The 15,606-nt window shown below is 38.8% G+C and overlaps 1 protein-coding gene across 1 annotated transcript in view; it reads right to left on the bottom strand.

The window, feature by feature from the left end:
• Window positions 1-5,039: 5,039 nt before the first annotated feature.
• Window positions 5,040-15,606, bottom strand: part of cunh1orf174 (chromosome unknown C1orf174 homolog) — a 29,436-nt gene continuing 18,869 nt past the window's right edge. The window contains exons 4-5 of the mRNA XM_043675397.2: window positions 12,640-12,798; window positions 5,040-10,717 (exon numbers count right to left, since the gene is read on the bottom strand). Of these exons, the coding sequence (XP_043531332.2) occupies window positions 10,643-10,717; window positions 12,640-12,798 (234 nt within the window). The 3' untranslated portion in view covers window positions 5,040-10,642. The remainder of the gene's footprint in view (window positions 10,718-12,639; window positions 12,799-15,606) is intronic.

The raw sequence follows: 15,606 nt of genomic DNA, 5'->3' as shown, positions 1-15,606 counted from the left end.
ATCCTTGTAAATTGATATTGTCAAGTTGGTTACTGATATATATGCTCAATATATATTCAGCATGGGTCATTAATATTGAGAGGAGCAACAATATAATGCAGAGATAGTTTGTGTGCATCCAACAGGTGATCCCACTGTCTCTACTACCATTTCAGTAAGTACAAAGCATTGTGCAATATTATTAATTTGACAGGGAAATATCTCATTTGTTATTTACAACACTGTGTACACAATGACAATGGTTCTCAGTGATGGCCTCAGTCCTCATTAACATAGTCTGCACATTGCACCATCGTGTTAATAACAGAAAACTCAGATGTGGAGTAAGAATTCCCTACATACTAGATTGTGAGAGGACCTTTGTAGGTTGTTCTGATGAAGAGTCACCAGATTTGAAAAGTTAATTCGCCTTTCTCCACACAGATGCTGCCGGTGCTGCAGATTTGCGAGCATTTTCTATTTTTGTTTCAGATTTACAACATCCACAATTCTTTGTTTTATTTAAACCTTTTTATGTTTTGGCTTTGGAGATGTCAACTACCTGTTCTGTATAGAAAAGGGTTCTCACCCCGCTGCAACTCACATTGTTGGGGAAAGTGGGAGGGGTGGGAGAAGGGAGAGGGTTGGAGGGAGGGAAGAAATGAGGGGGATGAGGGAGGGAATGAGAGGGAAGGAGGAAGGGATGATGATGGGGAGAGTTCTTTCACTTAATGCTATCTAAGCTCTCGCTCTGGACACACTGACACTTACTCACTTCTCTCAAGATAACCCTCGACCGCCAGCATTGAAGGTCCATTCCCTGGGGATGGATTGCTTTGAAGATGTGGCTGACTGAAAGGAATTTAGAAGAACGAGGCTGGATCTCACAGAAGCCTATAAATCCTGATGGGACTAAGGATAGATGTGGGAAGAATGTTCCTGATGTTGGCTAACTCCAGTACTATGGGTCACAGTCTAAGGATAAGGGGTAAGCCATTCAGGACTGAGATGAGGAAGAATTTCTTCACTCAGAGAGTTGTGAATCTGTGGAATTCTCTGCCACAGAAAGCTGTTAGGGCCAGTTAAGATGTGGCCTTTGTGGCTAAAGGGATTAAGGGGTACAGAGAGAAAGTGGGAGTAGGATACAGAGATTGCATGATGACCCATGATCATATTGAATGGTGGTGCAGGTTTGAAGGGCCGAATGGCTGATTCTTGCAACTATTTTCTATGTTTTTATGAGTGTTGCTGTGGTTCTGTTCGCCGAGCTGGAAGTTTTTGTTGCAAACGTTTCGTCCCCTGTCTAGGTGACATCCTCAGTGCTTGGGAGCCTCCTGTGAAGCGCTTCTGTGGTGTTTCCTCCGGCATTTATAGTGGCCTGTCCCTGCCGCTTCCGGTTGTCAGTTTCAGCTGTCCGCTGTAGTGGCCGGTATATTGGGTCCAGGTCTATGTGTTTGTTGAGGGGGTTTGTGGATGAGTGCCATGCTTCTAGGAATTCCCTGGCTGTTCTTTGTTTCGCTTGCCCTATAATGGTAGTGTTGTCCCAGTCAAATTCATGTTGCTTGTCGTCTGCGTGTGTGGCCACTAGGGATAGCTGGTCGTGTCGTTTCGTGGCTAGTTGATGTTTGTGGATGCGGATCGTTAGCTGTCTTCCTGTTTGTCCTATATAGTGTTTTGTGCAGTCCTTGCATGGGATTTTGTACACTACATTAGTTTTGCTCATGCTGGGTATCGGGTCCTTCGTTTTGGTGAGTTGTTGTCTGAGAGTGGCTGTTGGTTTGTGTGCTGTTATAAGTCCTAGTGGTCGCAGTAGTTTGCAACAAAAACTTCCAGCTCAGCGAACAGAACCACAGCAACGAGCACCCGAGCTACAAATCTTCTCACAAACTTTTATGAGTGTAGTCCAGGCCAGTGCTGAATGACCACTCCCCGGGACCGCGACTTCTCCAGCCTCATCCGTGGCATAATTTTTCTGCTGTTTCATCTTGGCCTTCTATGAGTGATCATCCCAACTTTTTCAGTGCAACTTGGAAGATTCCTGCAATGGTGAGCAGCAGCATGGGGCCACAAACAATGTCCCATCTTCTTCAATCATAGGTTCCTCCACTCTGGCCTTTGCTCTTCCAAGTGAAAGATTCTGTCTATAGAGGAACAGTAAGAGCAAGACAAAGGGAACCCATGCCTAGACAATGACTAACTTGACTACTGTCTTGTCTTATTGGTTTTCCCAGTTGATTGTCCTCAGGTCCAAGCAACATCAAGGTGAAAATAACGTGGGAACTACAAAATAAAGCCCATGACTATGCAGTCACACAGGATGATACGTTCATACTTTTTAACTTGTTCATTTTTTTTCCCCACACATAAGTGAAGTGCATTGTTCACATGACCTTTACAGAGCAGTCAGCACTAGAGAGAAATGAACAGACAGTGCCATGTCACACACACAGACTCCGGAAAACATTTTGACCAGCAACGCATTAAAAATCAAATTAAAGCCAGATGTTGGAAATCTGAAATATAAACAGAATTCCCTGAGAAACTCAGCAGGTGTGGCCTCATCTGCCTAGCATCAAAAATCTTCAAGAATCTTGACACTGTCCAGGAGAACTTAATTCACTTGACTGGCAGCCCATCCAGCACCATCATCACCAACACACTGTGTCAGCACTATGTACAATCTAAAGATGCACTACAGCAGTTCTTCAAGGTTCATCATCAGCCCCTTACATGGCAACACCACCAGCTTCTTGTGTCACATCAAGCCACACACCACCTTGATTTGGAAACATGTCCCTGTTCTTTTACTGTTGATCGAAATTCTGGAATTCCCTTCCTAACAGCAAAGTGAGTGTCCCAGCATGCCATGAACTGTCATGGATCAAAGCAAAAAGTCACCACTACCTTCCTGAGAACAATTAGACATGGGCAATAAATACTGGCTTTGCTTGTGGTGCTCACATGCCACGAATGAATAAAATAACTAGGCATTTGCAATACTTTTCACCAGTCTGGTACCCACCCACAAAACGACAAGACCCACTCTCACTAGTATCCTTCCATACAGATGAGGAAGGACACTACTTCGACTGGGACAACACATCCATCCTAGGACAAGCCAGAGACATGCAAGGTAAGTCCTAGAAGCATGGCATTCCAACCAGAACTCTGTCAACAAACACATTGACTTGGACCCGATTTCCCACCCCCTGAGAAAAAGAATAGGAAATGACATCACCATAGGAAATGACATCACCAACACAAGGAAACCAAACATATACATAGAAAGCAGAAAACAACAGCAGTGCTTTGTCTGGAGGCTCACTACAGATGTTACCTCTTTTGGTGATGAAATGTCTGAAAATGAACCTTCTATCTCAGCGAGCAAACGTACATCCAGAACCTCAACCTGAGCTACAAATCTTCTCAAAACACCCACTAGAATTGCAGGCTTAACACACGAGCTCTCCACAAAGTGATGGCAGGGCCACCTTTGAGCTGAAACTGTCTTTTCTGTCAAAGGCTTTCAGCACCATGATTCCTCATCTTTGGCTACCTAGAATAGTTTCATTCCAGGATCCTTGAATAGTATTTCACTTTGACCTGATCAGGTCCTGCAAGAATTTGAATGTTCACACATTTCTAGACCAATTTCAAATTGGTTAGCCATCTGATCTGCTTTGTCATTCTTAATGGCCCAGAAACAATTTTAAAATGATCTTCAACTTTTTGTTATCTCTAACACTTCATAGCTTTTGTCAAGATTCACCAGATCAGCCTCATCGAGTGCAACATTCACATCATCTTATGTTTCAAAGTACTTGTTGCTCACCAAACCTTAAGAACTGGGGAAGAAATCAATTACAATAGCTGGTCTCAGATTCACTGAAATCAAATGAATGAAACAGGGCTTTGTAAATTATTTTAATACCGGGAAAGCCAGTTTAAACTGCACACAGCTGTACTTGTTTTCAGCTGTAATTCAATGAAAGTAAAATGCTGTAAAGATGCTTTGAACAAGTTCAAATTAATTCACAAGGAGACGTTTTAAGAAAGTAACTTGTAGTTTTTGAAAACTGCAGCCTTTAATTTTAAACTTTCCGCATCGTGTTCAAATCCTTCAGTAACCTCACTCCTTTATCAGTAAACCCCTTCAATTTGACAACTGCCTGGAAATCTTTCATCCTCCAAGTGTTGTCTCTTAAGCATTGCATATTTCCTTTGTTCCATAACTGGTGGCTTTGTACTTATCCACATATGACCCATTCTCTGTAATTCCTTTCCTAACCCTCTTTATCTCTGTATCCTTTAGGACCATGTAATCTAACTCTTTGCCCAAGCCATAGATCATCTCTCTTATTCTCTTCTTCTTTGATAATATGAACAGGAAATGGTTGAAATACTCAGTAGGTTAAACTGTGAAGACAGAACTTCCTTTTTTTTTAAACTCTGTGTTCACTTTTTGTTTTATTATCTCTCTTGAATGGTTTCTACTTCCAGAGCACCTCCTCAGTGTCAATTGTTGCTGTAGTCACAAATGAAACTCAATGACTACTTTGACACTGAAGAGTAAAGTTATTCCAGAATTCCATGTAGGTGGCATAGCCTGAGACTGAAGGAAGAACCTGACAAATTTGTTCTTTTCTTGTACAGGATTGTTGAAGCCAGGGGCAGGGCTACAGCTCTGATGTTAGGGAATAAAGTCCTGGGATCAAATTTGGGACTTTCCTGGTTTCTCAAGAGCCCATAAAGATTGTGTGGCAGTATTTCTCATGAAGGAAGTTAGGCCTTTCAGTTTCACTTAGTGTCTGCCTTGTGCATGGAATTCTGCAACAGGTTATACTGTTATCCAAATTCCAAAGAGCATGTTTGCACATAATCTCTTAGCATTGTAAAAGGAATGGCTTGCATCATTTATCAGAAACAATTTATAGCTTCCTGTATAATTACAACAAAAAACGAAGGTTGTGATTTGGAAAATGAAAATCCTTAGAAACCAGACATTTTTAAATTGCATGGTAACCTCAAAGCATTGAAGCATAAAAACACTGACTCATAGGTTTCTACCAGAACAGTTTATTTTTTGTTAAACCAATTTTACAAATTGACATTCAAGTGCATTATATATTTTTTGTATATCCAATACACAAAACCATTGTTTTAAGAGGTTAATTCCTTGATAAGTCATATGGATTAAAAAAATGATCCTCCCTGACAGATTCCTGTTTCTTTAAATCAGGTGCAGCTCTTGGGGAGGCAATGCCGCTTCAAGAAGCTGCAACCAAGGAAATAAAAATCAAATTTAAAATTCATGAAACATTGATCAATGAGAACTAACACACTTTGCTCTCTGGATTTTTAAACATTTTTCTCTAAATTTCTTAGTGCAAATACCAAAAATAGCACGAATCAAAAGTATTCAAATTTTATGTTATATTTTAACAGCACAATTTGCACCAATATAGACTGAAAAGGTTCTTTATTGTTGAAAAGGCTGGGATGGTTTTGACAGTCTACTGAATACTCTTCATATGAGTCACTGCCCACCCACACCTTCAGCCTGCAAGTTTTCCCTTTTTTCCCTTCCTTGGCTAAATGTAACACATTTTTGGAGAATCATTATCCTTCAGTATTTAACCAACGTAGCAATTATTCACATGTAGGTTTTGACAGAAAGCGTTAGGCAGGTTGGTGTTGTGCCCTCACTCCATGTCAACAAATGAATGTAGTTCCAGCTGGGGACACTGTACAAACAAGGTCAACAACCAATCCAATTCATCCCTTTAATCCAGAATGATTAAGGCTAATCATCATAGCTCAGTCACCACTCCACTTGAGATCGACAAACTCAAGGTAGAGTTAGGGGCATTGCTTGTTTGTAAGGCTTACTCCCTATTTGGGTTAATTAGCTGATTCGTCACTGTTGGAGGAAAGCATAACATATTCTTATTCTAACCTCTTCAAACAAATCAGCCAACATCTGCTGCATTAAGAAACCTATCTAATGAAAGATATTATAGGACTGACAAGAAAAATGTGCTTAGCTGAAATCCAACTTTGAACCTTTAGAAATAGACTGATTGAGTAAGTGCTTTAAAATATAAATTTCCCTAAAAGACCACCAAGGTTATTGAAGGCAAAAGGAGTCAGTTATCTGGTAAGGTGGTCTCATTTGGAAAATGGGTTTTCTGCTTTTTTTTTTGTCTTTCATTTTTGTTTCTTCATCATTTCATCCCTTTCACACTTGTTTTCAGGGGCATCAGTACATCAACCTGATAATATCACTCTCATATCAATCTTGGACATTTACATAGCTATATTTAGAAGGTCCAGAATTTGGTGCATTGCAAACAAAGCAGATTTCATTCAATTCTCCCTATCTAGAATGAGTGGCATAAGGTTTACTTCTCGCACTTGAATAAAAAAAACTCCAGTTGACGCTTTTGCTGATACAGAGTCAAAAAGTATGGTGCTGGAAAAGAACACAGCCGGTCAGGCAGCATTCGAGGGCAGGGGAGTCGATGTTTCGAGCATAAGCTCTTCATCAGGATGCTCTTCATCCGTTGATTCCCCTGCTCCTTGGATGCTGCCTGACCTGCTGCGCTTTTTCAGCACCACACACTTCAACTCTGATCTCCAGCATCTGCAGTCCTCACTTTCTCCTACTTTTGCTGATATATCCTCACAAGAAATATATTTGTAAATGGAAATAAAATGGTATGACTTTGTGTAGAAAGTTAGTCCAACAAGCTTACGTTACAGAAAGTTCCTCTGATCACTCTCCTTGCTCAGTCTCAGATTTCAGTTTATAATTAGACACAGACTGGTATCCTTGCACTGTTCCACTTGGGAAAAGTTCCAGTTCTGGACTGGAACTGCACATGGATATAAGGCAGCACACGAGTCAAACTATGGAAAATTAGGTAATGGAGAGAAAATGAGAAGTTGTGAAGGAAAGAACTTTTCAAAATGCTTTCTGCTGGGTGGAGGAGGTCTCAACAATTTGGGTCAGGATGGGGTCATAGTGCAAAGAAATCATACTCATTTTATGAGGAGTGGTGAATGTAGAGTGCTATCTCCAATTATCCCAGGTTCAGTGGTAGTACTCCTGTTTCTGAGGCACAGATATTCCATTGAAGAAATCTAGTCTGACACTTCATGTATTACTACGCAAATATTGTTGCATAACTAAAAAAAAAGCCCTATTGCATTAATCTGAAGAAAAGCAGGAGACTTCTCCCTTGGGTCCTCGGCTGATATTTATCCCTCAAACAATATCATTAGAACAGATTATCTGGCCATTACCACATTGCTGGCTGTGGGAGTGGGCTGCATGCAAATTGGCAGCCATGTTTCATAACTGACCAGTGACCATACTTCTGAACATAATTAATTTGCTGTAAAGTGCTTTCAGACACATCAAGGTAGTGAAGGATGCTACAGAAATGCAAGTATTTTTGTTTTCAGAATCAAAGAATCCTACAGTGCAGATAGAGGCCATTTGGCCCATCGAATCTGCACCCTCCCATACAGACCTATCCCTGTAACCTTGCGTTTACCTTGGCTAATCCACCTAACCTGCACAACACGGCGCAATTTAGCATGGCCAATTCACCTAACCCGCACATCTCTGGACTTTGGGAGGAAACTGGAGCACCTGGTGGAACCTACGCAGACAGAGGGATCATGTGCCAACTCCAACTAGTCACCCAAGGCTGGAATCGAAATCAGGTCCCTGGTGCTGTGAGGTAACAGTGATAACCACTATGTGTTTACCTCATCATGAAGAATGAAGACCTGATCTCAACTAGTGGAAGGTATCAGTTGGAGAAGGTATCAGTTGGAGAAGGTATCAGTGGGTTCAATGCGAATGGAATAGGGGAGAGAAGAGAAAGGATAGCTTTCAGTTACAGAATAGAATAATGACATTTCCTTTTAGTGCATTTTCAGGGTCTTTCCTTGGGAGAATATTATGAAGTAGTGGAAGGATTAACAGAATAATTGCCTGTACCTATCTTTATACCCTGATGGTAGGATGACTAGCCCCATACATTGGGAGAATCCCATAATGCAGTTCATGAAAATGGAAGAAAGGGCAAGAAAGGAACAGGCAAAGGGAACAAATAAGATAACAGATTAGTCGCGTAATAATGATTTATTTCAGGTGTAAACTAACCCCCTCAAATTTTGTCTGTGATTTTTAATTTAAAAAAAGCCAATTTGTTGTTCAAGATACAAAACCAACTACAAAAGAGTAAAGAATAAATTCTGATGATGGAGACCAACTTTCTCCAGATTTAACAAAAGAAATTCTAAATCTCTGAACAAATTTCGAAACAATCTGAACAAAATAATTAAATTCACCACTTAAGTCATGAATATAAACCCGCAGAGAATCACACAACAGTCATGTAGAATGGAATATCCATTATCACTTTATATTTGTGCTTCTTCCTTCACTCAGTCCATCGACTGAAACAAGTATTTCTTATTTTCTTGTCTGCTCCTCATCTGACCAATCTAATGGATTTCAACTGGCTAACCTCCTTAAACACATTTATTTACCCAACTTTCTTTCCAAATTCCTCCTGTCTGTCATTCAACACACTCACCCATGACCAATACGATTTTGACAACCAGAATTCCTGTTCAGTTTGAAATGTAGACCAACCAGCCAATGTTTAATACGAGTTAAAAGCAATATTACAAACCACGATGGCCTTAGAATCCAAATATCTAACTCTATTCTTAAATTAATTAGCTTCAATAATATTTATTTTGCCAAAAGAATGCAATTAAAAATCTATACAGTTGAATGCATACACTATAATTAGAAAACATATCTGATTTTGTTGGTTTCCTGAAAAATTACCTATTTCTGAATTGAACCACATAACTACATCAATCAACTGTTACCTTTCCAGTAAGCCAGCTAACCTTTGTATGCTATGAGCAGTAAAAAAAATTATATTCAGATCTCTGTTTCAGCTTGAGGAAAGCATGATTCATAATTCTTCACCTGCTGCTAACTGCATGTGCACAACTGTCTGGTTTTTCATTTTGGTGTTTATGTAGGCTTTACAGCATGCTTGAATACATGACTGAATCAAAATATTTAACACCAAGTTCCACAATTTAACTGTCACAAGGACATAGCTGGTTGACAAATGTGGCTAAGGACATTAAATCATGTATGGCAGAGAGGCATTAATTCTCTAAAAGGGTGCTGCCAACATCATTAATTGTACTTCGAGGATACAGGGTTGACCAGTCACAATACCCAGAGGGAGGAAGAATCAAAGCTTACAGAACATTTCCTACTGAATAATTTCAAATGGCTTAAGCAGGAAATTGACACAGGGCAACCAAAACAAAATGACCTGCAAAAGCACTTCCATTTGATCAAATTAAGTGTTAATGAGTTGAATAATTTTCTGCATGATAACAGAATAGTAATGCCGGTAAGATACAGAAGAGTAGGATTCAATAAAGGACTTTAATTTTACAAAAAGAAACCTTAAATGAATATAATCATAAACAATTAAATAAACACAGAGGATAACTAAAATATGTTCTTAGAATGAAGTATATCTACTGAAAAGAGAGTTGTAGGCTTCCTTTCCAAGATTAATGAACATTCTGGAAAATGCCATCCATCATCTCTATTATTTGTTACCAAATATCTACTGCATCAATTAAGAAAAGTAACTCCATCAAAAAATTGAAGTGTTTAATTTGTTCTTTATATTAGGTTTTGAACACAGCAAAGACTGCTGGTCACAGATTCTTTTGGCTACTTTTGTTGTAATTTATCACCTTGATTCAATACGACGTAATTATTGTTTCATGTTGAACAAGTAAAAATTGCAATTCACGTCATTCACTCTGCATCATACATTTCCCTGAATTTACAAAGGTATCATAAATCATATCACTGACCTGAAGAAAAAGAATCATATGTAAGAACTTCAAACTAATTTCCATGAAAACATTATTTCAAATATGCAAAACTGTCTCCAATAAGAACGGACGGGATAAGTCTTTTTAGTACACTCGAAGAAATTGGATAAGAGCGGATTTTCCAAACCATATCACAATTTAAAATATGACAGTAAATCAATAATTATTCTAGAAAATGAATATGTACAAAATCCATAAAACCAATGTAAGATTGTTTCTTAAGTTTTAAATTTGTAGTTGTGATTCTCTGTAGCAAAACACTCTAACCACCAATTCATACTCACACTGGCAAAGGCTCTGCACAAATGCCAAACCTATTCCAACATTTACTTCCATTTCTAACTTTAAATAGTTGGTGTGACACAAAAGTCCTTGATATGGATTATTGCTCTAGTAAAAGCTCTAGATATAAATGTCAGGGCTATTTTGCTTTGAGTGCAAACTTAAATAAAAGAATATCATAAAAGGTAAGATATAGCATAAAATCACAGAGCATAGCTGAAATAATTTTAAGCCAAAAGTTTGATTATAAATACCACAGATTCATGTTGTGTGATCATAGATTAGCTGAGCGATTACCAAAGCTGGTTTCCATAATAAACCAGACCACAAAAATAAGACTTGGCTATTATTAGGCATGACATCAGACATCTTTGGTTTCCATTGATTGGTTAATAGTTTCCATCTGCGCTTTCTCAGACCATCACAAACACTTTTCCACTATGTCCGGTGTATTTTGCTGCACAGAATTTACTTTTGTTTCCGTTCCCACAGGCACCTTTGAAGACAAAACATGTTTGTTAGTTTGTAGAAGTGTAATTTTCTCTTTCCTTAACAGATGAGCAGCTAAGGTAAATCATGAACCTGTAGCAACATGGGCTTCAAGGACCCAGATACTTTTGCTATTCTGAGGAACACCTAGGCAAAGATTTATTTCTTCTCCTTCGCTCTTTTGTTGAAGACCACTTGTTTCAACAATGTGTCTCTACCCAGATTGGTAGGAGTGGGTTTAGGGTAATGATAACTTCTTTACAACAGCTGTCACTACATTCTTCAACTTACCATCTTGAATCATAATTCAAGCATAGTAGGGGAAGTGATTTCATCTTCATTGTTCACCATCTCTCCAATACATTTGAAAATGTGCATTTCTATGTAAATATTAATTCAACCAGAAGACCCTTGTCCAATTTCTCACATGAATGCAATCTCTTATTGTGTCAATAGTGGTTCACCCCATTTAATGATAATTAATAATAATAACAATAAAAAAAACTCACCAAAAAAAAACCTTATAATGCTAGAACATAGAACAAAAGACTGATTTGCTAGTAGTAGTTCAAATTCCAAACCATTTTTAATGGAAACGAAAATTTTGCTAAGAAATGGATGGATGTAATGTCAACAGAAGTGCTTCTATGTCCCTGCTATTTTATTTTCTGCAGAATTTCTGTTTGGTGAGTCAATCAATTTAACAAAATTATTTGTTTCTCTCGCCACAGATCCTGCCTAACCTTCTCAGAATTTCCAGCAGTTGTTTTTTTTTTCAGATTTTCAGCATCAACTGTCTTTGTACACTAAACTGGTATCAGCCATAATGTGAGTTATGGAGTATTTGTTTCCAGATGTTGGTTTGCTCGCTGAGCTGGAAGGTTCATTTCCAGATGTTTTGTCACAATACTAGATAACATCTTCAATGAGCCTCCGGATAAAGCACTGCTGGTGGTTCCTGCTTTCTCCAGCAATACTCAGCAAGTGTATCAGAAACTGTTGGAGAAACTCAGCAAGGCTGTCAGCACCTCTGAAGAGAGAAACAGAATTCATGTTCTGAAAAAGTCTCATTGAACTTTAAACATTACCTCTATTTTTCTATTTTCACAAATGCTGCCAGACCTGCTGAATTTATCCAGCATTTCTGTTTTCTTTTCAGGCTTTGCTTTTATTTTCATGAGATGGGACGTTGCCTTTGCTGAAGCAATTCTATGGAGTATGTTTGTGTTCTGGGTAAAACTATCCAAAATTTCTTCCCTCATTAAATTTGAGTGCCTGAGCTTGTATTGCAGTTCAATGATTCTGAACAGGAATGACTCAAAATTATGGACATATCCTGCAAACCTGGAAGTTCTGAGACAGTCTCAGTGTCTATGGGCTTCTGCATACAGGAACCTTGGCATGTAACCTGCAGTTCCCTCCCTAATCCTTTTCATTTGTTTGTTGAATTAAAATTGGATAGATTATTACAAACTTTACTTACTGTTTACTCAGAAACCTGTTCCTGTGTAGTTGTCATATCTAGTTTCCCTAACCTGAATGGACATTTTTCACACCCTGGATGTAGGTTTGCTCGCTGAGCTGGAAGTTCGTATTCAGACATTGCGTCACCATACTAGGGAACATCTTCAGTGAGCCTCCGAATGAAGCACTGGTGGTATAAACCACGATGTAACACCACCAATGCTTCATCCGGAGGCTCACTGAAAATGTTACCTCTTTTGGTGACAAAACATCAGAAAATAAACTTTCCAGCGCAGCAAGCAAACCTACATCCAGAACCTTAACCTGAGCTACAAATCTTCTCAAAACTCACTACCAGTACTTGTTTTCATTTGATATCACTTTTTTTGTTGCTGTACACTGATGAAAATCATCTATCTTACTAAAAAAACCCTCCGAAGCAACAAATACACACAAGTGTCATACCTCAGTCTCTGAAGGAGGCATGGATCTTGGCTCTCCTGCTGTCTCATTAACTGCCTTGTCCTCTAGTTCTTCATCTTCTTCATCTTTGGCAATGAAATGCCTCCTCCTGTACTCTCGTCTGGTGGCAGAATCCAAAAGTGGTACTGACTGCGGAAGATCCTGAAACATCCATTATATTACATTTTTATCAAAGTTAAAATCTATCCACCTGCCCTCAAAGCTTTCCTTTTAGTACATGTGGCATCAATGAGTATTGTAGCAGAACGTTCAAGTGAGCAATGTGCTGTTCCTGATAGTGCATTTGTTCAATCACCAGAAATATATCCGACATTATCAGGTGCAGACAGGCGGCGGCAGCAGTGTCTTCATCATTAATATAGAGGAATTGAAATCTCCAATATTCTGAGGGTCATAAACCACTGTCTTGGGGTGATTCAAAATTCTGAGTTTGATAAGTAGTCAAATTCAAACATTTGAAAAATGAATGCTAAAGTCTGAATCTGAATTTGTGACAATGGTACAATTTTTAAGAGAGCTTCTCAAATGTGCTTCACTTACCCTCAAGAATGTTTAAAAAATGTAAATGTTTAAACTTTAAAATGATTTAATGGTTAATGAAAATCTAATGGTATCACTATCAACAAATACCAGGCTCTAAATATTGCTTTGTTTTCAAATGGAATTGTTTTAAAATTTGCTTTAAACAGCGACAAACTAATTTTAAAAATCACACAACAACAAGTCATAGTCCAACAGGTTTAATTCATCAGGTGGTAGAGCTGTGCTCTGAAAGCGAGTTCTTCCAATTCAACCTGTTGGACTATAACCTGGTGTTGTGTGATTTTTAACTTTGTACACCCCAGTCCAACACCAGCATCTCCAAATCAAAACTAATTTTAGCCTTAGTAATGACCTTCTTGCTTCACCTGTAATCAATTCATCTATGCATTCTGGACAAAATGCAGCAAATTATCTATTAAGTAAAGTCTGAAGGTGTGAAAATTGGTTAACTGAGTATGTATACAAATCCAGATATGTATTGCAGAAGACACATGGTAAATGAGAAATATAATTTAACAATTTAAGGTGAAATAGTTGCTAAACTTCCTGATACACCATCACTTACTCATGCACAAGCAAACCTGTCTTGAGATTCCCTTTGACATAATGAGCAAGGAATTCCATTTCATGTCAAATTCCTCCACCGAGAGAAAGCAACAGTCGCACCAAAAGTGTTTCATAACATTGTGGATGTAAGCATGTGCATTGGTAAACGATTTAGAATTTGTAGATTAGACAGAATGAGACATTGCTTTACTTCTAATGCTTGGAGTTGTTAATGTTTTTTCACTGCCGATGTGCATATACCTTTAAGAGACATGCTTGTGATGACATCACCGTATCATGGCATATGACTTAATAGTATAAATCTCTCAGTTGACATCTTCCTGAGCCCTGTCCTCTTGCAGTGTGATACATTGAGGGGAAGTATGCTAAATTACAACACAAGTGCCTGGAATTATGCATGTATGCTAGTAAGTAAATACCAGGAGGTGTAATTAAAGTTCACTGAACTCTTAAAAGTGATATGACCATGTCCAATGTTCCCTATAAGCTGCTTGGCTGCACAGCCACTGAACAAGTCAACACATGTTGATTGGCATGCTGATGCATGGCTTCTGGAATGACATTGACAAAACAAATTCCAGAGAATATTGCCCAAACCTATTTCGTATGTTCCAGCAACTAACTTAAATACAGAATCATGGAATCTCCATAGTTTTGATACAGGCCATTTGGCCCATCGAGTCCACACCAACCCCCTGAACAGCATCCCACCCAGACCGATACCCTTACCCTATGCCCTGTAACCCTGCATTTCCCATAATACACTTCACCCGCACATGCCTGGAAGCTATGGCCAATCCACCTCACCATCACATTTTTGGACTGTGAAAGGAAAATGGAGCATCTGAAGGAAACTGGAGCATTTGAAGGAAAACCACGCAGACATTGGGAGTGCAAAATCCACATAGATAGTTGCCCAAGGCTGGAATGGAATTGAACCTGAGTCCACGGTGCTGTGAGGCAGCAGTGCTAACCACTGAGCCATTGTGCCACCCCACACAGTGTGATGGTTGCAGATCATCAATATATCTTGTCACTTCATGTCAGGAGTTCCTTAAGAACCTTGTTTTGTTAGTTTAAAATTATCTTAAAACTGCATGGTGGCTTGAGTTGAAAGTGCTCATCTGCCAACAACCTATTTCCAGCTTTGGTTTTGCAAGATAAATATCAACAAATTAATTCAGGTTGTTTGGATTGATCGTGGGACAACTTCTTTTGTTGCTGCAGTTTATGCTGAAAGTCGAAGTGTCTTTCATTGAAGCATCAAATAAAGGTACTCTGATCAGAAAGTCATCCTACAGAAGATTTGATGGTAATGATGAATGGTTCCAGTATGTACAGATCTTAACAAATCACGCAACAATGTTACACAAAGCAAACATTTTGCTTCTGGAGGGAATCAGCCATGGACAACATTCCATTTTAAAATCTTGGATATAAATTTTAGCATAAACTGAAACTAATGCGATGGCATAAGCTTCCATTGGCTAACTTGAAATGCGAAATGAACAATATATTTAAAAACAATATTAACAGGTAATCCAAGACGGGGGATGGGAAAAAATTGTGATTGTGGGAGCTGCTCCTTTTTTGAAGTATTTTAAGTGTTGGAACTGATTTCCTTTAATTTCAGGAGCAGTAATTACTGTTTTATAAGCTGTTGCATTGCTTTGGGACTTTGGGGAAAAAAGATCAAAACAATGGCACTTTAAAAAGGAAGAAGAAAGACAAAGGCAAAGACCACATGGTCAGATAGAGAGAGAGGGAGAGAGAGACCTACACTGCTGTCTGACACAGCAGTGAATCTGCACAGCTACTGCCTTTGGTGTTTGAATTCAA

The sequence above is a fragment of the Chiloscyllium plagiosum genome, unplaced genomic scaffold (genome assembly GCF_037043375.1).
Source record: "Chiloscyllium plagiosum isolate Xiang-an unplaced genomic scaffold, Cpla_swu_hap1 HiC_scaffold_37, whole genome shotgun sequence".
Classification (NCBI taxonomy): Eukaryota; Metazoa; Chordata; class Chondrichthyes; order Orectolobiformes; family Hemiscylliidae; genus Chiloscyllium; species Chiloscyllium plagiosum.
This window is presented reverse-complemented; position numbering and strand designations above follow the sequence as displayed.